The sequence below is a fragment of the Pelodiscus sinensis genome, chromosome 2 (genome assembly GCF_049634645.1).
Source record: "Pelodiscus sinensis isolate JC-2024 chromosome 2, ASM4963464v1, whole genome shotgun sequence".
NCBI lineage: Eukaryota > Metazoa > Chordata > Testudines > Trionychidae > Pelodiscus > Pelodiscus sinensis.
In genome coordinates this window covers 3,523,590-3,548,430 of record NC_134712.1, presented here as the reverse complement: position 1 = coordinate 3,548,430, position 24,841 = coordinate 3,523,590, and the positions used below count along the sequence as shown (strand labels likewise).

Sequence of the window (24,841 nt, the reverse complement as noted above, 5' to 3'; positions counted from 1 at the left end):
ATATCCCTCCAGTGGCCAGCCCCCCAAACATGTGCTCAGTGCCAGCGCCTGACCACCCACTGCTCAGGCAGCAGCGAGGGATGTGAGCCTGTGGACCGGAGGACTCAGGAGAAGCAATGGGCAACCATGCTGTGGGCGAGAGAGACGTGGCACCCACTGCTCCTCCTGAGTCCTTCTGTCCGCACGCCCAGGCTGCTCACCACCCTCTACATCTCGTGCCTGCTACCGAGGCTGCAAGGGAGCCTCTCTGCCCTGCAGACTGCTCCCGCACCCCACAGTTTCTACCCTCGCACCCCACAGCTTCTATCCCCACAGCCCGTTCCCCACAGAAGGGCCAGGAGGGGTGCAGATGCGGGGCTGCCTAAGGCATCAGCTTTGCTAGGGATGGCCCTGATTACCCATCCCACAGCTTTTGTATCAGCCATGTGGTTTTCTTCCAGGTCTCAGATAAGAATGTTAAATAGCCTAGGGCTACAAACTGATCCCCTCTTGAGACACCCCGACCCATTGAAGACGCCCCATTTACAATTACACTGTGACCCCTAGCAATCAGCCGGCTTCTAAGCCAGGCCTACACTACCAGTCATGCCAGCAAAATGCACGCTGCACAATGGTGTGAAAGAACTCCCATGAACGAGGTCCATCACCCTGCTGCCTTAAGTGCTGGTGCAAACAGGGCTGTCTCTCCCCGTGACTCAAACACAGCCTACCCTGGCTCCTTGGCGGGGGCCTTAATTCCATCGACAGAACAGGTCTCTCCCGTTGGCATGCAGCAGTTATCACAAGAGACCTTACAGTGGTGCGGCTGCCTGGGCACAGCAGTGCTGCAAGCTCTCTAGCGTAGGCACCGCCTCAGTCCACACGTGCCATGCTCAGTTTAGATCAGGGATGGGGAACCTCAGGCCTGGGGGCCAGATGGGGCCCACAGCTTCCTTGGATCTGGCCCCCGAGGCCCACGGCTCCTCCCCCAACACTGAGGAGCCCTCACTGGTGCTTCAGCCAACCTTCCATCTTTCCACAGGGCTGAAGCACACAAAATCTACTAGGCTGGGCCCCCGTCCCAGGCTCTGGTGTGCCAGGGGAAAGTGGGAAGGGTCTTTCTCCTCATCAGGACCGCGTCAGTGAGGGGCTGGTGTTTTTTGGGAAGGGAGGGGGGAGCAGGGTTTGGCTGTTCACTTGTGTGTGGCTCGGCCTGACTGATTTTTCAGACCCAAAAAAGGTTTCACATCCCTATTTTATATCATGCAAGTTTTTTCATCAAAATGTCACCCGGTGCCACATCAAATGCCGGCATTAGGACATGACACTAAAAACAAGAAGAGCTCATGAAAACTGTCTAAAAATAGAGAACATGACGGAGAGGGAGGAATGATTTCAGGAGGCTGTTGGCATAAGAAGGATTCAGCGGAACTACAGAGCAAAGAACCTAAGCAGTGCAAAGGGGAACAACAATCGATGCCAATCACAGGAAGAATTCGCTAGGGAAAAATGCTTTTTGGGGCACAGCTACTAAGAACTCCTGAGATCCCACCCCCTCCTCAGGAAATGCCTTAGATAAGACTTGTGGAATCTGACCTTGCAAAGAGCAGCGCTCAGATAAGGCCTTACAAACCAATGCAGGCAGTGGAAAGACTTCTGGGCAGCAGGTCAAGCCGTTACTGCCCACGCCAGCACTGTCAGTTTCCATCACTGGATCAAGAGCCTGGTACTTGGCCCTTCAACACCAGGTTATGTTTTCAAGGCAGTGTCAGCTGAAGCAAGGGAGTTCCTGGGGAAAGGCTCCTTGCACGGCCAAAGGAATATCCCGGTTGCTCTGGGACAAGGCCACCTGCAGCAACCACATCTGCCGGGCGAAGGGGGTCTGCTGTCCAGGTGCAAGGGGCAGTAGGTTTCTCTCAGGCTCCGGGCGGAGTTTGATCACATACAGACTGGGGCTTGGAAAAGAACAGGCCGGCTGTGCTTCCCCGACTGAAACCAGGCTGTGCATGATGCTAGGGCGGGGGACACGGCGCATCTGGGGGGGGGGCAGCGCCATAGCGATGCCAAATCCTGTGTAATGCGTTAACCGGCCGGTTTACAGCCCCCCTCCCTGCCACAGCCAGGCTGGAGCCCCCTGACCCAAGTGCACTGGACCCCACCCGCTATGGGTCTGGAGCAGCCCCCCCTCCCCAAGCAGGCTGCTCCAGCCCCCCCCAAACAGGTAAGCATCCCCCAGGGAAGTGATGCATGCCCATTAACCCAGGGGTGGGCACCACTGTTTGCAGAGGGGCCACTGCACCAATTTTGGCAGAGGTCGCCACTGCCCCCTAAGGGGCGGGGCCTCGAGCAGAAGGGGGGGGGCTGCTCCCTCTAGGGGCAAAGCAGGGGGGGAGGGGGAGTCTCTGGCCTCTCGCCCCGCCCCTACCAGGGGCGCGCGGCACTTCGCCGTTTGGAACGGTTGGCGGTTCCCGCGCGGCCACGGGGGGAGGGGGAGGAGACCTCGCGCGCTGCCCCCCGCCCCCAGGGCAATCCGGGCCTAAGGACTGAGGAGCGCGCGCGCGGAGTCGTTCAACCCCCCCCCCCCTCCCGCCCCCTGCCGCCAGGGGCGCGCGGCGCCTCGAGGCAACCGCCAGCCGTTTGCAACGGCTTCTCGCGCCCCTCCCCCCTGCCCAGCTCGCGCTTGGAAACGGTCCCGCCGCGGGGCCCCGCGTGCACGCGCCATCCCCAGGGGGATCCCTTGTGGGGCCCGCGCTCTGCGTATCCCCCTCAGCCCATGCACCGGCCACGGGGGGGGGCTGCAAAGCGGGGCAGCAGCATTGCAATGGGGCTGCAACCCCCCCACCCTCTCACCTCGCTCCGCGCACAGCGCCGCCGCCAGCAGGGCGAGCAGAAAAGCCTTCATCTCCGCCGGGTCCGGGCAGGCTGCGCGCTCGGGGACTGAGCCGCAGCTGCAGGGCGGGGTGTGTCTGGCGCTTGCCCCGGGGGGAGCTTTTGAAGCGAGGGGCGGAGCGGGGGGGGGGGGCGGCTCCGACGCAGGAATCGCTGCCCCGCGGGGGGGTCGTTCAATGGGCTTCGGTTTCGTTTCCCCGCTGCAGGAGAGGAGGCGCGGGGGCCGGGCGGGCTGCACACGCGGCGGCGCAGAGCGGTCCCGGCTCTCGTGGCTAATCCGGGGATGCTGCGCCCTGGCCCCCCGGGTTCCAGCCGCAGCCGGGGCGTGGGGACCCCGCTCCCTGTCTCTGCCCCCGGGCCTGGCCAGGCCCCTGGGCGCTGCCCTCAGTGCGGGTGCGAAGTTACAAACTCACAGGGGGCAGAAAAGTCTGGTAGAGTCGGGGGGGGGGTACAAATCGAAATGTGCCCCCCCAGAACCCCTGGCTCGCCCCTGCTCCCCCAGCACCCAGTGCCACGATCTCCCTCCTGGCCTGGCAGGCTGCTGGGCGCCTCCAGCTGCCCATGGACCACACACCAGGGCGTGGGGCAGGCAGCAGTGGGAACTGGGGGGGCAGGCAGGGGGGAACACAGGCAGCTGGCAGGAGTCCCCAGCAGCAGGCCAGGTGGGAGTCAGACCAGCGTGTTGGCCATGTGGGGATCACCAGGCAGCCCCCGGGGAGTCAGCGCGCGTGGGGCTCCGGGGGACGGAGCAGCCCGTCGGGTAGGGAGTCAGGAGCCAGAGCGCCAGCTCCAGGCCAGGTAGGAGGAAAGGCACCAAGCACAAAATAATGGGGACACTTTTGGGAGGCAGCAACTGCATGGCCAGCAAGGTGCCTCAAGAAGAGAGGGCGGTTGCATGTAGCGCCTAGGGGGCCTGGGGCAGGAGGATGGGGGCAGTTCAGGAGTCAGGGCTGGGGGGGGGAGGGGCCCAGGATTGGAGGGTGAGGGGGGGGCAAGGGTGGCATTTTGGGAGGGGGGAGCTGCAACCACACCTACTGAGTCACTGCTGCTCTTCTTCCTCTGATTCTCAGGGAGCGAAGGGAAAGTTCACAGGTTGCTGCATCCTCCTCTGGCCTCCCCTCAGGAGCCAGGGGCATCGTTCTGGGAGAGCTGGCAGCAGCCCTGGGTACCGGGATGTGGATTCCTTGTCTTCCTGTTGCCATGACAACAAGTGAGTGAGGGGAAAATACTCAGATTCCGTGAATTACTTCTCTACCCCTTCCTTCACCAGCCAGGAGTGAGGGGCGTGCACCCCTCCCCCCTCCGGCCCAAGTACTTCCCCTCCCTCTCCGTTCCCTTATCATCAGGGGCATGGGAAGAAAAACAAGCCGGGTCCCTGTGTGCCTGGCTGCCACCTCCTTCCCCTACTCCTCCCCTCCCCCCAAAATGGCACCTTTGCCAGGAGCGAGAAGGCGGAGGTGGCACAAGCTGAGCACTTTCCCCTCCCTCCCTGATCGGCAGGGGAAAACACTAGCGGACATTTAAAAATGGCGGCGCCCGGCTTTATGCAAATGAAGCCCAGAAAATTCAAATCCCGAGCTTCATTTGCAACTCCGGTTGCCTACATTACCACCCTAGTTCGAACTAGGGTGGTAGTGTAGACATACCCTCTGAGAGGAACTCCTTTGCAGTTCACCCCCAGGTTGGTTCATGAGACACCTGGGATGGCTGGTGCCACCATTCCAAAATGTCAGGGAGTAAGTGCTGAGTAACTTTGAAATCTCTCGTTCTTGGATATTTTGTTGGCAAAACTGAATGTTGACACTTCCTCCCATGCATCGTTCAAACCAGAGGCCTGGGCTGAAATCTGTGAGGACAAACCCTTCAAATGCCTTTCTCCTTTAGTAAAGGTCTTCAAAGATGAGTTTAACTCCTTCAGCAAGGTGGGTTAGTTCTAGAGATGTTAAAATGCATTTCAGTAAGTAATTGTGTACTCACTGAAAATTTCAGAGGTTACATGTGGGGGCAGGCAGCTCCCACCTGCTGCCCTGGCTGCTGCCTCTGAATCAGAGGCAGCAGCCTGGGAGTTTGGAGGCAGGTGGCTCCGTGGGAACTGATAAAAAGCAGGGGCTGGCTTAAAAGCCAGCTACCAATGCATACCGGCTCCCCACACAAATGATGAACGCAGTTTTACAAACCCCAGCACGTACATGTACAGACAGTGAGTATGAATTTATCTCCGAATGACCAGGGGCTTCAGACCTTTACAGACTTTTATCAGAGATCTTACATGACATATTTTTATACATAATATTTCATACAACCCGTGGATTCAATTGCATAATCCTTCAGGGTGCAGATGGCTCCTCTCTTTCCCTCCCTGACCCCCATTTGTACCTGGGGGTGCCTGGATGCTGATGGTTATGGAAGGAGCAAAAGTTACATGTAACTTCTCTGTTACTTGCTGCAGTCCAGTTAAGGGTTGTCAGTTGCCACCTTTCTAACTGGTAATAACCAGAACTATTCCCTCCCTTCACCCCAAAGATGTCCACTTACTTGCAGGCAAGACCCACAAAAATGTTCAGTGAGCAAGAAGGAAGGAAGGGAGGTGAGCAATGGGGAGCGGGTTTGGGGGAAGTGTTGGATCAGGGGTGGGACTTGGGAAAATTGGGCAGGGCCTCAAGAGAACAAATAGGGCAAGGGCAGAGCCTGGTAGAGAGGGGAAGAAAAATGGGGCAGAGGACAGGGCCTTGCAGCCTGGTTACCAGGGGTTGGCCCAGGGGCTGGTTTCATTCAACATCTTCTTTAATGATCTGCACGAGAGGATGGGTTGCACCCTCAGCAAGTTCACAGATGACACTAAACTGGGGGCAGAAGTTGCTCTGCTGGAGGGCAGGAATCGGGTCCACACCGACCTGGACAAATTAGAGGATTGGGCCAAAAGAAATCTGATGGGGTTCAACAAGGACAAGTGTAGAGTCCTGCAGCATCCTACAGAGACAGGAGAATTGCATGCACTGCTACAGACTGGAGGCTGACTAGCTAAGCAGCAGATTATGAGGGGGCTGGAACACATGACTTATGAGGAGAGGCTGAGAGATTTGGGTTTATTTATTCTACAGAAGAGAAGAGTGAGGGGGGATTTGACAGCAGCTTTCACCTACCTGAAGAGGGGTTCCAAAGAGGATGGAGAGAGGCTGGTGACAGATGACAGAAGGAGGAAAAATGGTCTCAAGTTACAGTGGGGGAGGTCTAGGTTGGATATTAGGACAAACTTTTTCCCTAGGAGGGTGGGGAAGCACTGGGATGGGTTCCCTAGGGAGGGGGTGGAATCTCCATCTTTGAAGTCCCGGCTTGACAAAGCCCTGGCTGGGATGGTTGAGTTGGGGTTGGTGCTGCTTGGAACAGGGGATTAGACTAGATCAGTGTTTCTCAACCTTTTTTTTATAAAGTGCCCCTTAAAAAAAAATTATAAGTACCCCCGGTACCTACAGTTTTTAGACACACAACATTTTTTTCTACCGTTGCAGCACATTTATTTTATCATAGCCAGGCAGGCAATTAAATTTTTGGGTGTAAAAAGTACAAAAATAATAAAGAACTGTAAAACTTAAAACAAAAATTCAGTTTTCTCCACATTTCAGCTGTATTGACTCCTCCCACCCTCATCCCCGCCTTCTCTTGAGTACTCATGTGGAGAAATCCCTGTAATATTATATTTTGTATTAAGATCTTGGCCTTTTAGATATATCTTTGTTAAGTGTCCTTATAGAATCTCTTGTAACATTTTTCCTATAACTTTGTATTAAGATAAATAGATCTTGTAAGAAAAAAATGTCTTTTGAGCTCTCCCTTTTCCTTGATTGCCCTGTTGAAATGAATGAGGTGTGAATGGAGAATGAAAGAGGAGCACCTCCAGCAGCAGTTGCAAGGGCGGAGAGGGTCTGGGAGCCAGATCCAAGACAATACCTGCAAAGTGAGCTCATTAAGAAGACTGGACAGACAGATGCCTTGGGAGTTAAGCAGCAAGTGCTTGCCCTTGGAGGAACTCTCTTTGAAGCAGCATTAGGAAAGGCCAGGTGATGACTAATTGGCTGCATGAGAGGGATAAATAGGAAGCATCTTGCAGAGGGACCCCAGGTTTTCATCTTGTCAACATGGGAGTATCGATCCGGATCCGCAGAAGCCCATCTCCACCCCCTCCCTCATCTAACTCACCTGGCCAGTGTAGTTAGGGGGAGCAACTTTTGGTAACAACAAGATGGAGTGTGCTTGTGCGTGTGAGAGAGTGCATGAGTGTGATGTGTCATATGCATATGATAAGTATTGATTATTCTATGTGTGATCAATAAATGTGGCATGTTGCCTTATCCCTCTGAAAAAGAGCCCGAGTACTTCTTTTAAGTACAACACTCATATCACTGGTGGAGAAACACTGGACTGGATGACTCCTGAGGTTGCTTCTAACCCAACTCTATGATTTTAAGAATGTGGAGGTGCTGGTCTGGGGGCTGAGCAGAGTCACCTGGGTGATCATTAGGGGTGGTTAGGTAGCCCCCCCCCCCCTTAGCTGGTGTGCCCTTCCCCTCCCATACTGGTAAGAACTTTTTGCTTACTTGCCCCTCTGTTTGGATGCCATTGCAGGCTGTCTAGTTGCCTTTTTGATCAGGTTTTGTGGTTGAAAACCAGGCATCTGGCAACTTTAAATGGCACCCAGACACAGAAGCCAAAAAACAGATTCTTAAGTTAAAAACTAGGCAGCTGGCAAACCTAGTCCAATCCGCCATTTGCATTCAGGTGGACTAAGCCGTTTTCCGGTCTGATTAAACCTTTGCCTTCACACAGTGCATTTTTCATCTGATTGGATGAAATTGTATCACCACCCCCCCCTCCACCTCCATGCTTTATGAAATGGTCCTATGAACCCAAATATACATAATCAGGGGCGGCCCGTCCATATAGGTGTACTAGGCGGTTGCCTAGAGTGCCAAGTTAAATGGGGCGCCAAATGGTGGTGCAATATTGTTGAGGGGTTTGTGGGGGGGCGTCGATTGCATGGTTTACTAGGGCGCCAGTTGCTAGCAGCTAGTCTAGGGCTGCCCCTGTACATAACTCAAAAGTGCTTGGGACAAATTGCTTCATGTAACCTATTAGCCTTCATGTCATAACCCGCTGGATCTGGTCATCTTATTTTGGTGTGTGTATCACTCTTGTGTGTGAAATTAGACGTGTGGAGTATGGAGTGCTTTATGGCTTTTAAATGTGCGAATGAAAGCCAGAATGGTTGTGACCCTCAGTGTCCTGATGACCAACTGTTAAACAATCTCTTTTGTCTTTTACGTCTTAGCAGTGGTTGGTCTGGGGAAGTCACATGTCCACTATTCCAGTCCACCCCCGTTTAATCGGTTAATCAGTTATATTTAACATTTAACCCGTTAACTAATTAAACGGGATTTTACATCTTTAACTCAGACTAACACATTTATTTCTACTGGGGGGGAGCAAAGAAATGTCATGGGGGCAGTATGCCTGCTGCCCACATACCTGCCCCTTTATCAGCTGGCGTGGGCTGCGGGAAGAGAATAGAGACATAGGAGAAGGAGATCATAGAATCCTAGGACTGGAAGAGACCTCAGGAGTCATCAAGTTCAGCCCCCTGCCAAAAGCAGGTCCAACCCCAACTCAATCATCCCAGCCAGGGCTTTGTCAAGCTGGGACTTAAAAACATCTAGGGATGGAGATTCCACCCCCTCCCTAGGGAACCCATCCCAGTGCTTCACCCCCTTCCTAGGGAAATAGTTTTTCCTAATATCCAACCTAGGCCTCCCCCACTACAATTCGAGACCCTTGCTCCTTGTTTTGTCACCATCCTCTCTCTATCCTCTTTGGAATCCCTCTTCAGGAGGTTGAAGGCTGCTGTCAAATCCCCCCTCACTCTTCTCTTCTGCAGACTAAACAAACCCAAATCCCTCAGCCTCTCCTCATAGGTCATGTGCTCCAGCCCCTTAATCATTTTAGTTGCCCTCAGCTGGACCTTCTGCAATGCCCCTTTCTGTAGGGGGGGTCAGGAACTGGATTCAATACTCCAGATGTTGCCTCATCAATACCGAAAAAAGGGCAATAATAAGTTCTCTAGATCTGCTGGCAATGCTCCTCCTAGTGCACCCTAATATGCCATTAGCCTTCTTGGCTACAAAGGCGCCCTTTTGACTCTTATCCAGCTTCTCATCCACTGTAATCCCCAGATCCTTTTCTGCTGAACTGCTGCTTAGCCTGTGGGTCCCCAGCCTGTAACAATACTTGGTACTGAGAAGGGGAAGGTGGGGAAGGGCACGGTTCAGACAAGAAGCTCTATGGCAGCTGCTCTATTAACTACTAGACTGTGCGCTCAGGGAATCCGCTATTCTCTGTCTTCCCTTCCTTAACTTCAGCCCAGGCTCCATCCTGCCAAGGGGCAGAGCGCTCTGACCCTGCCCCAGCAAAGCACATTGGTACCCATTCGACTTTCCTCCACCAGAGAGTTCATTGCTAAATCCGAATCATGGCCGCCATGGAGACGCCTTTCCGAGCTCTCTCGGCTCACAGCTGCCCTGCTACCGGCATGTGACTTTGTGGTCTCTGATCCACGCTGTGCCAATGCAGCTCTCTTCATCGTTAAGATTCTTTATTGTTTCTGTTCGTGCGTAGAGGCCACAGCCACATCGGAAACCCGGCAGATAAGGTGGGGGCATGAAGGAAGGCATTGTCTCAGCTTTGACGGCTTGGACAACCTAATTTTAAGATCAACCACAGCATGTGGTTTTCACAAACAACACAAAGAAGAAGGCCAATCAGAGCCTGTTGTTACAGAGAGAAGCTATTGTACGGCTCACCGTCTGATCTGATCTGATTTGGGTTTTTTCTCTAAAACACCCTCGGCTTTTCCCCATTGCCGCTTATTACTTACAAATGAAAACATGAACATACCATCATAGAACCCTAGGCAGGAAGAGACCTCAGGAGTCATCAAGTCCAGCCCCCTGCCCAAAGCAGGACCAACCCCAACTCCATCATCCCAGCCAGGGCTGTGTCAAGCCGGGATTTAGGATGGAGATTCCAGCACCTCCCTAGGGAACCCATTCCACTGCTTCCCCACCCTCGTGGGGAATAGTTTTTCCTAATATCCAATCTAGACTGTAATTTGAGACCATTGCTCCTTGTTCTGCCATGTGCCATCACTGAGATCAGCCTCTCTCTATCCTCTTTGGAACCCCCCTTCAGGAAGTTGAAGAAGAATAATTCTTCAAGAATTATAATTATTGGGAGTCTATTTGCCGGGTTTTCAATCCCCAGCTTTTCTCGTGCCCTAGTGGTATTTTTGGTTTTTTGTTTGTTTGTTTGTTTTTTAAGGCGTGCAGGGAGCAATACCATCCTGGCTTTTCCCAAATTGCGTTGTTTTCTTTAATGAGGTGTTGGGACTAAAACAGTTCACTTAAAACCATTCAAAATGGAGGCATTGAACTTTTGACCCAAGGACTCCATTTTGATCAGAGTGCCTTTCAGCAGCTGGGGACTGTGCTGCTCTTGCCAGCCAGAACTGGTTTTCAGAACCTGCCATCCCCTCAGGGTGGTGTGCCACAGAAGCATTGTGAGGCCCTGAGCAGCTGCTGAGGGGGAGTGTCTTCCATCTCTGCATCAGACCTCCATAGCTGTGATGAGGAAGGGGGAAGAGTCCCTATCAACAATTGGAGATTGCCTATCTCCTAGAACTGGAAGGGACCTTGAAAGGTCATTGAGTCCAGTCCCCTGCCTTCACAGTAGGACCAAGTACTATCCCTGACAAATTTTTGCCCCAAATGGCCTCTACAAAGATTGAACTCACAACTCTGGGTTTAGCAGGCCAATGCTCAAACCACTGAGCTATCCCTCCCCCCACTAATTGATCAGAGTTCCACCACCGTGACAGCAGTTCTCCACAGGGCCCTCCCTGGAGCGTCTCCCTGTTAGCAATTAGCTCGAGGGTTGTAGGTCCCAGGCCTCAGCAGCACCGACTATCCAGCCTGATACCACCGGCACCTCTGAATAGAACAGGGGTTTGCTTTCTCGGGGCTCTCTCCTGTCTTCTTTTCTTTTCCTCCTGACCCACAGGAACATTGGGGCCCAGGCTTCATGCCTCCCTGATGAAATCCCTACATTGCCACATTCGGTTCGTTAGTTCCAGTCGAGTAAGGGTGCTTCCTATCACTTGTGTTATTGTTTTAGTTCTTATACAACCCCCCCCCCCATTTTCCCAGTTAGTGTTATTTAATTCCCCAGTGCATTTGTTACCTTATTTTAGCGTGTCCTTGATTTATACATCACACTGGGAGGGCGCACTGAGGGGTTCCTCCAGCCGATGATAGATGCGGGAAAAGGGACCTGCATCCTCTGAAACAGGATATAAGGGGTCACTTTTGAATTTCTATTTTCTTAGTTGCCCTTGCCCCTAGGTAACAATTTTAGCGACCGCGGACGGACCTTTTCAGGAGTAATTGCCCTGATTAGGTCCAGTAAGCATCCTGAGATTTTGTTCAATTTGCAGTGTTAGGGAATAAGTCCAACTACTCCGGGTGGGCTGCTTCCCTTGGTCTACTGCTCCTTTTTGGGTTCCATACTGTACCCAAAATCATCATGGCTGAGCTGTGACCGAGAAAGGGGGTGAAGTAGGTTCTACAGCTGCAGGCTGAGGATCTCATGTTTCTCCCCAATCTGTAGGGCAGGGTCAGGTTTACTAAAAATCCTAGGAGCCTCTGTGGCTTTGTTATCAAGGGACGCCCTGATTCCACAGGCGGGAACTTAGATAGCAGATGGTGTATCCCCACCTTCACCACTTACAAAATATTGGTCCAAGAAAGGTGTAGCATGCCATTCCCATACCGGACTCAAAACCGTCACGGCTATGGCTGGTAGAAGGGGTGAAGTAGGTTCTGCAGCAGCAGGCCGAGGAGCTCACGTTTCTCCCCCTATCAGTAGAGCAGGGTTGGGGTGTCTACGAACTAACCTTTGGATTTTTGGAGGGTTGACGGATAAGCAACCCTCTAGGAATGATGCCTGGAAAAGTTTTTTGGCCTCTAAGGCTGGACCTCCTAGGACAGTAACACTTCTCTTGAATAGTGTGTGGATTGTTTTGGTCAGGGAGGGAACCTCATAAATCAATCCCTCTGCCCCCCCAACGGCTGGTGTTGCTCTGCCTTTAATTCCTTCCCTTCTTCTGCTGCCTAGAATTCAGTGCCGAATTCCAGGTGGGCTCACCCCACCCTGCATCGACATGATTCTTCTTCATCTGCAGGGGACCGCTGCATTTGTTGGTTTGGCGCTGTCTCTCCCTGCACATTTCATTCTAACGAAGGCCTTGGCCTTCTCTACACTGGCACGTTTTGTCACTTAAAACTGGCTTCTGGTGACAAAACAGTGAGAGCGTACCCACTACCGTGCAACTTTTTGTCAGGAGAGTGGGGACATCCAGTTTTGGCAACAAAAAACTTCCACATGTGCAAGAGACTCTTGTCTTTTCCCCTCCCTTTATTGTCAACAAAGAGCCAGGGTGGAATCTGTTGTTCGTTTTGTCAAGAGAACTGGCTTCCGTCAGGATCCCACCATGCCAGCTCTAAGGGCTCGTCTCAGTGTTTTGTGAGCTCTGCTGCCCTGCAGGCACTCACCCCTCCCCTTTTGAAGCTCCAGGAAGGCTGTGATTGATTCAGGATTAAACAGCGAAGCTGTGACCCGCTTGGAAATAGCGACTGGGCCTGCTGACTCACAAGCATGTGCCGTAGGCGATCAGCTGGGGACGCACGACAAGCAATTGACACTTCATCCCTCCAGCCCCTCGATACCACCTTAGCCCACTGCTCCCAAGGAAGATGCAAAAGCATGGTGTGTGCTTTTGCGTAGTTGGCACCCACCTGCTTAGGCCATGTCCCCTGCAAATGTGCAAAAAAGACGGAAAGCACAAGGAGGTTTTATGTTGCTTTGACTAGGCAGGAATCACGGGATTTTGTCAGAACTCCAAAGGACTCTGGAACTGTGCACATGGATGGCTGATATAACAGGCCAAGTCTCCCCAACCATCCAGCCTGCCACGTTGAAATGCACCACCCCTGAAAGGGCATCCTGGCATTCTAGCCATGGTCCTGCCTCCACTCCACCCAGCTCCGGCTCGCCTCCTTGCCCTCCAAGCTCCATCCAACTTGTGCCTCTTCCCATCCCAGCTCCGCCCACTGGATGGGCAGAAGGGAGGAAGCAAAGAGGTGACATTGAGAGGTGACCCGTGCCCCATGCTACAGAGGAAGGCGAAAAACCTCCAGGGCCTCTGCCAATCTACCCTGGAGGAAAATTCCTTCCTGACCTCAAATCTGGCGATCAGCTAAACCCCGAGCATGTGGACAAGACTCACCAACCAGACACCCAGAAAAAAGTTCTCTATAGCAACTCCTATCTTCCCACCTTTGGCCTATTTACCGCTGATAGTGATTAATTGCCAAAATCATGTTATCTCATCAAACCATCCCCTTCATAAACCCATCTAGCTTTATCTTGAAGTCAGATAGGTCTTTTGCCACCACTACTTCCCTTGGAAGGCTGTTCCAGAACTTCACTCCTCTGATGGTTAGAAACCTTCGTCTAATCTCAAGTCTAAACTTCCTACTAGCCAGCTTATATCCATTTGTTCTTGTGTCCACATTGGTATTGAGCTTAAATAATTCCTCTCCCTCCCTGGCATTTATCCCTCTAATATATTTAAAGAGAGCAATCATATCTCCCCTTCTTCTGGTTAAGGGAAACAAGCCAAGTAGTGATGGATGGCAGAACAAGGAGCAATGGTCTCAAGTTACAGTGGGAGAGGTCTAGGTTGGATATTAGGAAAAATTATTTTGCTAGAAGGGTGGTGAAGCACTGGGATGGGTTACCTAGGGAAAGGACGGAATCTCCATCTCTAGAGGTTTTTAAGTCTCTGCTTGACAAAGCCCTGGCTGGGTTGATTTAGTTGAGATTGTTCCTGCCTTGGGCCGGGGGCTGGACTTGATGACCTCCTGAGGTCTCTTCCATCTCTCTGATTCTATGATTCTGTCCCCCTCTTGTATCCACACTCCCTTCTAGATCTGGCACCCCAATCTCATGTCCCAGATCACAATCCTCTCCTACCCAAGGTCACATCCAAAACCCCTGCACTTCAGTCCCCTGCCCTAGGTCACAACCGCCTGCTTCATCCCAACTCCCTCCCAGACTCCAGTCTCCCTCCTGCACCCCAGTCTCTTACGCCAAGCTCCCTTCTGCACCCATCCTCCATCCCAGACCCCACATCTCCATTAATATCATGGAAGAGTGCGGCCCACAACCACGTTCCAAAATCTTGGCGTGGCCCTACCATCAAAAATTATTGCCCTCTCCTGTTACATATTTGCCACACATCTTGTACAAAATGTAGCATGTAAGATATCTATGGAAAGGTTATCATTTGCTGAATATGCTTATGCTGTCTGTGTGAATGTGTCATTTTTGTGTTTGACGTTATGAGTTTTGGCTCTGTCCCTGTATTTCAAATGTTTTCTCCTGGAGTAATGACCTCAAGGTAAAAAACAACAAGTAGACTAACAAAACATGTTAAGTGCTACTAGACCATTTGTTGTTGTTTTTCTGTACAGATTAACTCGGCTACCCCCTGGACCTCAAGGTAGTTAGCCAGCACATCTTGGAGGAGCTATTTAAATTGAGGACATCAAAAGGACACTTATCTCACCATGGACCATGAGAGAAGCCCATCAAAACGTAATAGACTTTCCTGTGAACATTCCATCTGAAGGACAGGTAATGGCTTCCTGCTATGATTAAGCAAAATTGGGCATGGACTGGTAATCTGGGCTGAGGGCCTTGTTTGAAACAATGGGTTCCCCTCCACGTGGCCGCTGCTGTTCTGGGCTTGTTGTGCTTGCGCAGAGGCGACGCACGGAGGATCTCCCTCACAGCGCAGGCGCGCCTCAGCCGGTGTGCAAACCGGAGGGCAGGTGGACCCAGGGAGAGCAGGGGGCACCGACAGGGATGCTGGCGTGGAAAAGGGCACTGACGGTTAAAACCAGCGCTGGGCCAGATGCAAGGGAGGGGGAGAGAGAGGAGGAAGGGGGAGCAGGGTCGGCTCACGTGCTGCCACCCCCCTTCTCTGCCACCTCCCTAACTGCCACCCTGTGCCCCACACAGACAGCCCTCCCCACTCCTCTCCCGCCACCTCCCAACTGCCTCCCTGCGCCCCACAGACAGTGCCCCACTCCGCCCACCTCCCTAACTGCCACCCTGTGCCCCACAGACAGTGCATGGGGTGACCTTTCATCCAGGAGAAGGTTTTAAGGTACTTTTGGACCCAATTGGGGTCCCGCCCTGCCCCCCTGCGTGTAGCCTCCTGGGACTCACCCCCTGCCCCCCTGAGGTTACATAACCGACCCTCTTTCTGCCCCCTTCTTCCCCACCAGCACGCAGTGCCCCCACCCCCTTGCGCACAACGGCTCGGCCACCGCCCTGCCCCCCGCGGCACCTGCGGCCCCGGGCGCGAGCAGGGGTGCCCCTCCTGCATGGAACCTCCCTTCCACCTGGGGTCGCTCCCCACCTGCCACCCTCCCCCCACTGGAAACCAAAACCAAAGCCGGCCCGACCTGCTCCTCTCGCTGGGCTTATCGGAGCCGAAGGAATCCGTGTGCCTGCTGAGCGCAGGGCGGTGGGGCCGGTTAACCCCGCGATGCGTTACACTGCTATGAAGCCAGCCGGCTGCTGTTCGTCCTGCGAGTGGGGCTCCTCTGGGTCTGGTTCCAGCCGTCGGGGTGAGATGTGAGCGCTGAGCTTTTCCTTGCCAAGGCAGGGCACGTGGATGCCTGAGCCAACCTTGCAAAGAGAAGTCCCCTTGCTACTGGCCGCATGACTGTGTACTGTTCTCCTGGGGGCTGGCTGCTCAGTCCTGGGGAGGGAGGAGGCTCTTGCTGTTCTCAGAGGGTCAGGTGTGGGCCAGGAGTCATCAGCCCCCAGGGTCTGTGACTCTGGGGGTCCCCTGGCTCAGGGTCCCCTCCTTTTCTAAATTTTGTTCCTCCGGTTTTCTGAGCAACACCGGGTAAGTCCAGCTAGTGATTTTATAGACCTCTATCATATCCCCCCTCAGTCTCCTCTTTTCTAAACTGAAAAGTCCCGGTCTCTTTAGCCTTTCCTCATATGGGACCCGTTCCAAACCATTTTAGTTGCTCTTTTCTGAACCTTTTCGAATGCCAAAATATCTTTTTTGAGGTGAGACCACATCTGTTCGCAGTATTCAAGATATGGGTGTACTATAGTTTTATTTAGGGGCAGTAAGATATTCTTTGTCTTATTTTCTATCCCTTTTTTAATAATTCCTAGCATCCTATTTGCTTTTTTGACTGCCGCTGAACACTGCGTGGACGTTTTCAGAGAACTATACACAATAATTCCAAGATCTCTTTCCTGATTAGTTGTAGCTAAATTAGCCCCCATCCTATTGTATGGATAGTTGGGGTTATTTTTTTCCCGATGTGCATTACTTTACACTTATCCACATTAAATTCCATTTGCCATTTTGTTGCCCAATCACTCAGTTTGGTGAGATCTTCTTGAAGTTCTTCACAGTCTGCTTTGGTCTTGACTATTTTGAACAGTTTAGTATCATCCGCAAACTTTGCCACCTCACTGCTCACCCCTTTCTCTAGATTGTTTATGAGTAAGTTGAATAGGATTGGTCCTAGGACTGAACCTTGGGGAATACCACTAGTTACACCTCTCCATTCTGAAAATTTACCATTTAATTGGGATAATACCCCAATTATCACCTCTAATATCATTAGCTCACAGACATTTACCTCCCCCCCCCCCCATCCTCCTTCTGTTCTAAAATTTGATTTGTCCTTTTCATGTGTTCATTTTTTTAATTGTATCCTTTGGTATATATGGTTGTGACAATTTTCTTCCACTATTTGATCTGAGGAAGTGGATCTGGCCCACGAAAGCTCATCACCTATTAAACCATCTTGTTAGTCTTTAAAGTGCTACATAGTCCTGTTTTTTTATTTTGCTATTAATATGAGGTTTTGGCTAGCTGTTCCTCAATCTTTTTTTGGCTTTTCTTATTACATTTTTACACTTAATTTGGCAGTGTTTATATTCCTTTGTATTTACCTCACTATGGCTGGACTTCCACTTTTTAAAAGATGCCTTTTTATCTCTCACTGCTTCGTTTACATGGTTAAGCCACGGTGGCTCTTTTTTAGGTCTCTTACTATGTTTTTTAATTTTGGGTATACATTTAAGTTGGGCCTCTATTATGGTGTCTTTAAAAAGTTTCCATGCAGCTTGTAGGGATTTTACTCTAGTCACTGTATCTTCTAATTTCTGTTTAACTAACCTCCTCCTTTAATTTTGAAATTAAAAGCAGTGTTGGACTGCTGAGGTGTTCTTCCCACCATAGGAATGTTAAATGTTATTATATTATGGTCACTATTCCCAAGCGGTCCTGTAATAGTTACCTCCAGGACCAGATCCTGCACTCCACTCAAGACTAAATCAAGAATTGCCTCTCCTCTTGTGGGTTCCTGTACCAGCTGTCATTTAAGGCATCGAGAAATTTTATCTCTGCATCTCGTCCTGAAATCCCCCATTATTATTTAGTTTTTTATTTTGATAGCATTTCAACGTTACTATCACTGTCCTGGTCAGGTGGTCAATAATATATCCCTACTGCTATCTTTTTATTTGGAATTTCTATCCATAGTGATTCTATGGAACATGTTGATTCATTTAAGATTTTTACTTCATTTGATTCTACATTGTCTTTCACATACAGTGCTACTCCACCACCCACATGACCTATTCTGTCCTTCCGATATATTTTATAACCCGGTCTGATTGTATCCCACTGATTGTCCTCAGTCCACCAGGTTTCTGTGATATCTATTATGTCAATCTCCTTCTTTAATACGAGGTACTCTAGTTTACCCATCTTATTATTTAGACTGCTAGCATTTGTGTAGAAGCACTTTAAAAAAATTGCCATTGTTTATTTGTCTGCCCTACCCTGATGTATTAGATTCTTGTATATGTGATTATTTAGTGCCAGCAGTCTGGATCCACCTTGGTTTAGGTGGAGCCCATCCTTCCTGTACAGGCTCCCCCTCTTCCAAAATGGTCTTCAGTTCCTAATAAATCTAAACCCATCCTCCCTACACCATCATCTCATCCATGCATTGAGATTCTGAAGTTCTGCCTGCCTACCTGGCTTTGCGCGTGGAACAGGGAGCATTTCTGAGAATACCACAATAGAGGTCCTGGATTTCAGTCTCCTTCCTAGCAGCCTAAATTTGGCCTCTAGGACATCTCTCCTACCCTTCCCTACGTCATTGGTACCTACATGTACCATGACCACTGGCTCCTCCCCAGCGCTACACATAAGTCTTATCTAGATGCCTTGAGAGATCTGCAACCTTCGCCCCAGGCAGACAAGTCACCATATGGTTCTCCCAGTCATCACAAACCCAACTATCTATGTTTCTAACGATCGAATCACCCACTACTAACGCCTGCCTCTTCCTAACAACTGTCGTTCCCTCTCCCAGAGAGGCATCCTCAGTGTGAGAGGAGACATAACATCCTTTGGAAGGAGGGTCCCAACTATGGGATGGTTTCCCTCTGCTCCCATTGATTGCTCTCTTCCACTGAGCCTTTCATCCTCCTTAACGGCACTGGGGCTAGCAGACTGGAGGTGGGATGGTACTAGTGTCCCGGAAAGCCTCATCAACATACCTCTCTGCCTCCCTTAGCTTCTCCAGTTCAGCCACCTTGGCCTCCAAAGCCCGAACTCTGTCTCTGAGGGTCTGGAGCTCCTTGCACCGGGTACACACATACGCCACCCGCCCACAGGGCAGATAATCATACATGTGACACTCGACGCAATAAACAGGATAGCCCCCACTCTGCTGCTGGGCTTCTGTCTGCATTTTCTCCTATGAATAAATCTGATTATAGACAGGGGTTTTATTTAAATGTTTGGGATACAGATTATAAAAGTTTTCCATTTAAAGAAGGTCAGAAGTAACTAGCGCCCCCTCTAAATTTCCCCCTCAAAACTCCCTCCTGTTCACAAGCTCTCTGGTTGCCTCTTCACAGGGTTTCTAAAGCTCTGGCCTTCCTGATAGCTCCTCCCTCTGGCTACAGCTCCACCAATGAGCAGAGAGTTTTAGATTTCAAATCCTAATTCATTCGTTAACACACAGCTTCCAACTGCCAGCCTGAGCACATGGCCTTTCAAAACAAACAGCTCAGCACTCAAAACTCCAAACAGACAGACAAACACAAGTCCAGAACCCCCACACACTCCAGACAGCCACTTACCCCAAGGTGCTGTAAATTGCCCCCTTTTCACCAGGAAGACACCCTCTCAAAATTCCCTCCTGTCAGCAATCGCCCTGTGACGCATCTATGGCAAACTAGACTCCTGCTTCATCCTGCCCAGCCACCATCCTACAGACTGAATGCAAAAGGACTTTTATGCAGCAAAACAATCCAAGGCAGCACATGGTCCTGGGAGAAAAGTTACAGATGCCTCAACTAGGAAGAGCAGGCAAATAAGAAATACAAGTGTTTGTTGACCAGGGCCCATCGGAGGGAACAGAAGGAGGCAAGCATGGGAGGTAAAGGTGTTAGGATGAAGTGTAACACGGGAGAGGAGACCCACATAGCAGCTATCCCAAGGAGCCGCTGTGCTCTACCCTGGCGTCGACCTTTTCACTAACACCACCCTCCCTACCCGGTTTTTGCAGCAAGCAGACACACGACATCAAGGCCCAAGCAAGAACAGGAATGTGTTTATTCAGTGTGATGCTCAATCACCACAGGGCGTGCACTGCAGTCACTGTACATCAGAAAAGTCAGCCAAGGCGCAGGAGAAGGGAAACAGTGTAAACAAACCAAACTCTAGCTGGGAGAGTGGGAATATATTTTGGCTTCCCAGCAGTCAGTCTGGTGCTGATCCTGAGCAGGACGTGTATAGGCAATGTCTCTGCGGGAGTAAGAAAGGTGAGTTGAAATGTTCTGCTTTGGGGGTGGTTTGGGAGAAACATTTCCCGGTGAGCTTGGATCCTTTTTTTTTTTTTTTTTAAAAACTCAACCTCATCAACTGGGACTAGGGGTATAAAAGCAGAAACCCAGGCAACATTATCCCCCCTTTCCTGACAGGCCGAGCGTACAAGAAGGCACGTCCCGAGGGGGGCAGTGCTCTTCAGCTGCGCCTCCCGCACCCAACACACGGGAGAAAACAATACAGATTTGCCGAGAGGCACCCCGGCAGCAGCAGGGGAGGTCTTGTCTAATCATAACTGAGACAGAGTTTGCAAGAAGTGGCACCATCGGTAACCCCAGGACAGCTCTGCACAGAGGGGGGTTTGGTGTCTCGCTGGAGAAAGTTCTTCAGGGCATCAAATTAATTTTTCCTGGTCCCATCACAGTCCGGCCCGGAGAGAGACGAAGAGGGCCAAGAGGGCTGTGGCCAGCACCGTGTAGCTGACTTTCACGCTGCTGGCCCCACTGATGTTGCACAAGAAAGAACTGCAGCAGGAAATCGAAGCAGCCAGTACCCCGAGGTTTATCCCAGCGCTGGGGCAAACGGGAGCGCACCCTTTGGAGATGCTCTGACCCGATTGTCCACCTGCACCAAAACAGCAGAAAGACACTCATAGTTAAAATAGTCCCCAGGGTGCGGGCAGGGGCTCCTGAGCGCAGCACTAAACAAGCATGAGACGAAGAGGCCACGTCCCAGCCTTCTCTCTGCCAGCAAAGGCCCAGCCAGCAGGAGTCATTCTTGCTCTATCCCACGGAAACAGCACTAGTCTCTTCCTAGCGGTGACAGACATGGCAAGGAACCACCTGGGAGCATCCCCTCCTTGGGAAGAGCCAACGAACCCTGAGAATCCATCCCCGATTGTCCGGCTGGGCCCAATGCATGCTGGGACTAGGGCTGTAAAATTCTGTTGAATTGATTAGCCGCTTACATATATTAGTTAACCAATTAAAGGGGGGAGGTAGGCGGGAGGGCGGGGCTACTCTAGCTTGGTTGGAGCATCCTTCCCCCCTGGTTGCTCCAGTAACCTGGCTGGAAGGCTTCCTGTCCATGGTGGGCCCCTCGCAGGAGTGGAGTAGTCCCCTGCCCGCGGCAGGCACCCCCTTCCGTTAATCGGTTAAACGGTCACATCCCCAGTTGGGACGGGGCTTTGGACGGGTAGTGAGGGCAGTGGGGTTGCTCGCCAGCACAGCCGGGACTGAGTCCTGTCTCCTGCCACTGAGCCTCAGAGCTTTGGAGCTGGTGGTAGCTAGGTCACCGCCCAGCTCATGGAGCAGCAGACGGGAGTTGGAGGTCACTCCCAGCATGGCACTGCTCAAAGGGCTCTACCCCAAAACAGCTTTAACCCGGCCTCCTTTTGTGCACGCACAGCCAGCCGGGCAGTGGGACTGGAGCGTGTGAATTCCTGCACACGCCACTAGTGGAACCTGACACCAGCCCGGGAGGGGTCTGGCGCTTCAAACATCACCTGGGGAAGCGCAAAAGGAGGCTCGTGATGTAGTTACACAGGGCACCTGCAACGGCCTGTGGCCCAACTGGTCCCATCGCTGGGGTGATATCCCTGCGCAGCCGGCACTACTTTCACCAAGGGAGCCATGCACCTCCCCACGAAGGGGCTACTTGCAGCCCACTCAGAGCGCAGAGGCGGCCAAAGACATTGACGTGGCCGCTGAGTGGAGTCAGAGGCACCGGGGCATAATTGAGTCACCTCCTTTCCCTCGCAGTCAGGGCACAGGCAGCCCTCTTTGCCCCCCCACACACCGGAGGGAAGGAGCCGTCTTCCCATATTCCTGGGCGTGGGCTCCATTTCCCCAGAGTGCAGCAGCAGAGGATCCACACGGCCCTTTCCAAAGGCTCCCTCGCGCCGCTCCAGGCTGGCAGCCACTTAGAGCACTTAGATCACTTTGGGAAGTGGTCAAGGGCTGCACTTCTGTGGAGGGGGGGCAGGTTCTGGGAGGGAGGCGGAATGCAGAAGGAAGCTTGTGGGAGGGGACTGGGGTGCAGGGCCTGGGATGGATATGGGTGCAGGAGAGGATTCTGGCCTGGGCGAGGGGTGCAGGAGGGAGTGCAGGGTCTGAGAGGGAGTTGTGACCTGGAGGAGGTGGACAGAGGGGGTACAGAGGGTTTGGGTGGTGACTTGGGGCAGGTAGCTGGGGAGGGTGGAGGAAGTGAGATGCCTGAGGCAGGCTCTGGCTGGGAGGCACTTACCCAGGCAGCCTCCAGGCAACAGCCCTGCAGGAATAGGGCTGTTTGCACATAGTCGTTAATACGATTAACCGATAAGCCTGACACAGAGGCAGCAAACGCGGAGGGAGCCGGTGGGGAGCCTCAATCAGAGCTTCCACCAATGCCGTAAGAGGGCCCGAAGCAGGACAGGGAGATACAGAGCCCCGCTCTCCCAGGAAACCTGATGTTGCCCCTCAGTCGCTCCCTCACCTACAACCCTCACTCACCAACCCAGGGCTCCTGCATTTGGGGTCAAGGAGCGACTCCCCACCCAGCTCCCGACCAGCCACATCCCATCCTTCCGGCAGCAGAGAAAGGAAACCCCAGGGATCCGGATCGGGAGAGCGCGATGGAAAAACAGGCAGAACGCGCCCAGACCTACCAATTGTTGCCCCCATATATGTGGTCACACAGTAGTTTGCCTCACTTGGACACGCGACTGGGCTCAGACAGCCCCAGTTGGAGGCGGAATCCTCACAGCTGAAGCAGAACAGCGCGTGAGCTGCAAAAGGAAAACACACCCATTAAACTGCTCCTGCTAGCCTCAGTCTATCTGTGGCTAGTCTACAGCCCTCAGGCCTGCGGCTGGCTGCTAATGAGCATCGCTGCGGACCCTCCCCATGTGTTCTCAGCCGCTGTTTCAGGTCAAACTCACTGACACCAGAAAGAGATTTTTTCCTGTGCACCCACTGAGCAAGGACTGCAGCCAAAAGACCATGGTGGGGAGGAAGGATTTTTCAGTTGCGTGCCCAGCTGCTATTTATGCTTCTGCCAAGTTCACCCTCTGCAATACCAACCTGGACAGACTCTCTCAGCCTGCGCCTTTTCTAACCCCTAACCCTACACACAGGATCACAGGGTTCTAAGGAAAAGCCAGCAGCGACTGCCCAACCAGCCGGATTTCCTTCTCTGACAGGGGTCCTAGCCTAGGGAAGGGGGAAAGCGGTAGACAGGGAGCATTTTGATTTTGACACGGCCCTACGTGATTAAGGGTACGATTCTGTCAGGGAGGTTACAGATTCTGGGACCTCTGAGACGTCTTCTGGGGCAGGAACGGAGGAGCCGTCAGTTTAAGGGCTGCCGGACCAGTGGCCAGACACAGAACAGCTGCTAGCGACGAGCCCTGGGACCCCGGAGCAGCAGCTGGGGTAGGGTTAGCCCCACTGGGCTAGAGCGACTACAAGCTCCAGCAGCGCTCTATTTTTCTTCCTCCTTCTCCCCCAGGGGATTTTTAATATCAGTCAGGGACAAGTCACAAGACTCTGAATTTTGGTTTATTTCCTGCAACCTGTCTCTGACTTTTACTAAAAATACCCGTCAGAATCTTAATCTTATGATTTTCTAGGAGAAATGACAATAAGGTGGGGGCACAACTGTCAAACTGGGAGGGCGAATCTTGTCTCACAGAGGTCAGTATGGGCTCCGGTACTAGGAATGTCAAAGTGCAGTCGACTACACGATTAGCCAATAAGCCTGAGCTTATCGGTTCATCTTGTTGGCTACACGCATTCCCCCCCACTCTTGCTGCCTCTGTATCAGAGGCAACAAGGAGACGACAGGGATTGGGAGTCAGTGCCCGTGAGGGGCTGACTTTATGCAGGTTTCCCACAAGCATGTAAAACAGAGAAGGAAATTGTCCTGTTGGCCTTGGCACCACTGAGATTACGGCTGGAGTACTGTGTCCAATTCTGGGCACCAAAACCTGTGGGCAAACTGAAGAGCAACAACAAAGATCAGAAGTTTCGAAAACCAGAAACTGTAAGACAGCGTTAACAAAACTGGCCACAGTTAGGCCTGAGACAGGCAGACTGAAGCGAGTGTGGCAGCAGTCTTGAAACATGTCAACCTCCGCCATCGCCATGACGGGGATCCATGGTTCTCCACATCCACAGGAAATAACAGTCTTACTCTGCAACAAGGGGGATTTAAATTAGAGGTTAGGAAAGGCTTTCTAACAACCAGAGTCGGTAAAGGTTGGGTCAGGCTTCCCAAGAAGACTGTGGAATCCCCGTCTCTGGAGGTTTTGAAGAACAGGTTGGACAAACAGCTGTGAAGGATGATCTCGGTTTACTTCTTCCTGCCTCGGCACAGGGAGCTGGACTTAATGACCACTTGAGATCTCATTCAACCGGATTTTTCCATGATTCTAGGACACCGGCTAAGAGAGGGAGCAAGTCTCCCTCTATGGTTGGCCCAAGCAATTTCAACAACCTCTTACTTACAGCTCAGCATGTTCTCCTTTTGTTCGAATGCTACAGGCCTACCGTTGGGGGCTTAAGACACTATAATGGTCCATGTCTGTATGATGCAGTCATAGCCACATGCAGATGATGTACTATCCCAGATCAGACACTGAAGTCATTCAGCATCCTAGCCCTGGTAGTGATCATTGCTTCATAGGAAGGTACAAAAATCCACTGCACACCTGGGCTATTGTGCATGGAGAAAACCGGCTAGAGCTGACCCAATATTATTTAACGGCTCATTTGCAAAGAGGCAGATGCCAGCAGATGGTGGGAGATAATGGAGATGTGAGCTCACACTGGCGCTAACACATGAGGTGTTAATGGCATGATGTGTTATTTATAGATGGGCATCACATGGATGACTAGAGAATTCATTCTGACTTGCTAAACAAACTTAATTATTATAGTG

The 24,841-nt window shown here is 51.9% G+C and overlaps 1 protein-coding gene and 1 long non-coding RNA gene across 4 annotated transcripts in view; one reads left to right on the top strand and one right to left on the bottom strand.

The window, feature by feature from the left end:
* The window catches only part of LOC112546257 (lymphocyte antigen 6E-like), a 41,091-nt gene that overhangs the window by 8,238 nt on the left and 8,012 nt on the right, over positions 1 to 24,841 (bottom strand). The window contains exons 2-3 of one of the 3 annotated variants that reach the window (XM_075920008.1): positions 22,569 to 22,688; positions 19,688 to 20,548 (exon numbers count right to left, since the gene is read on the bottom strand). The exons of 1 other annotated variant lie outside the window; for it this stretch is intronic. In XM_075920008.1, the coding sequence (XP_075776123.1) occupies positions 20,343 to 20,548; positions 22,569 to 22,688 (326 nt within the window). In that variant the 3' untranslated portion in view covers positions 19,688 to 20,342. Of the gene's footprint in view, positions 1 to 2,829; positions 2,991 to 19,687; positions 20,549 to 22,568; positions 22,689 to 24,841 lie in introns of those variants that run through there. One more of the 3 variants, XM_075920009.1, reaches the window with a different exon arrangement.
* Positions 3,162 to 24,841, top strand: part of LOC112546258 (uncharacterized) — a 34,714-nt gene continuing 13,034 nt past the window's right edge. Inside the window, exons 1-3 of the long non-coding RNA XR_012901172.1 lie at positions 3,162 to 3,666; positions 3,939 to 4,078; positions 14,508 to 14,670. This is a non-coding gene — a long non-coding RNA (uncharacterized LOC112546258). The remainder of the gene's footprint in view (positions 3,667 to 3,938; positions 4,079 to 14,507; positions 14,671 to 24,841) is intronic.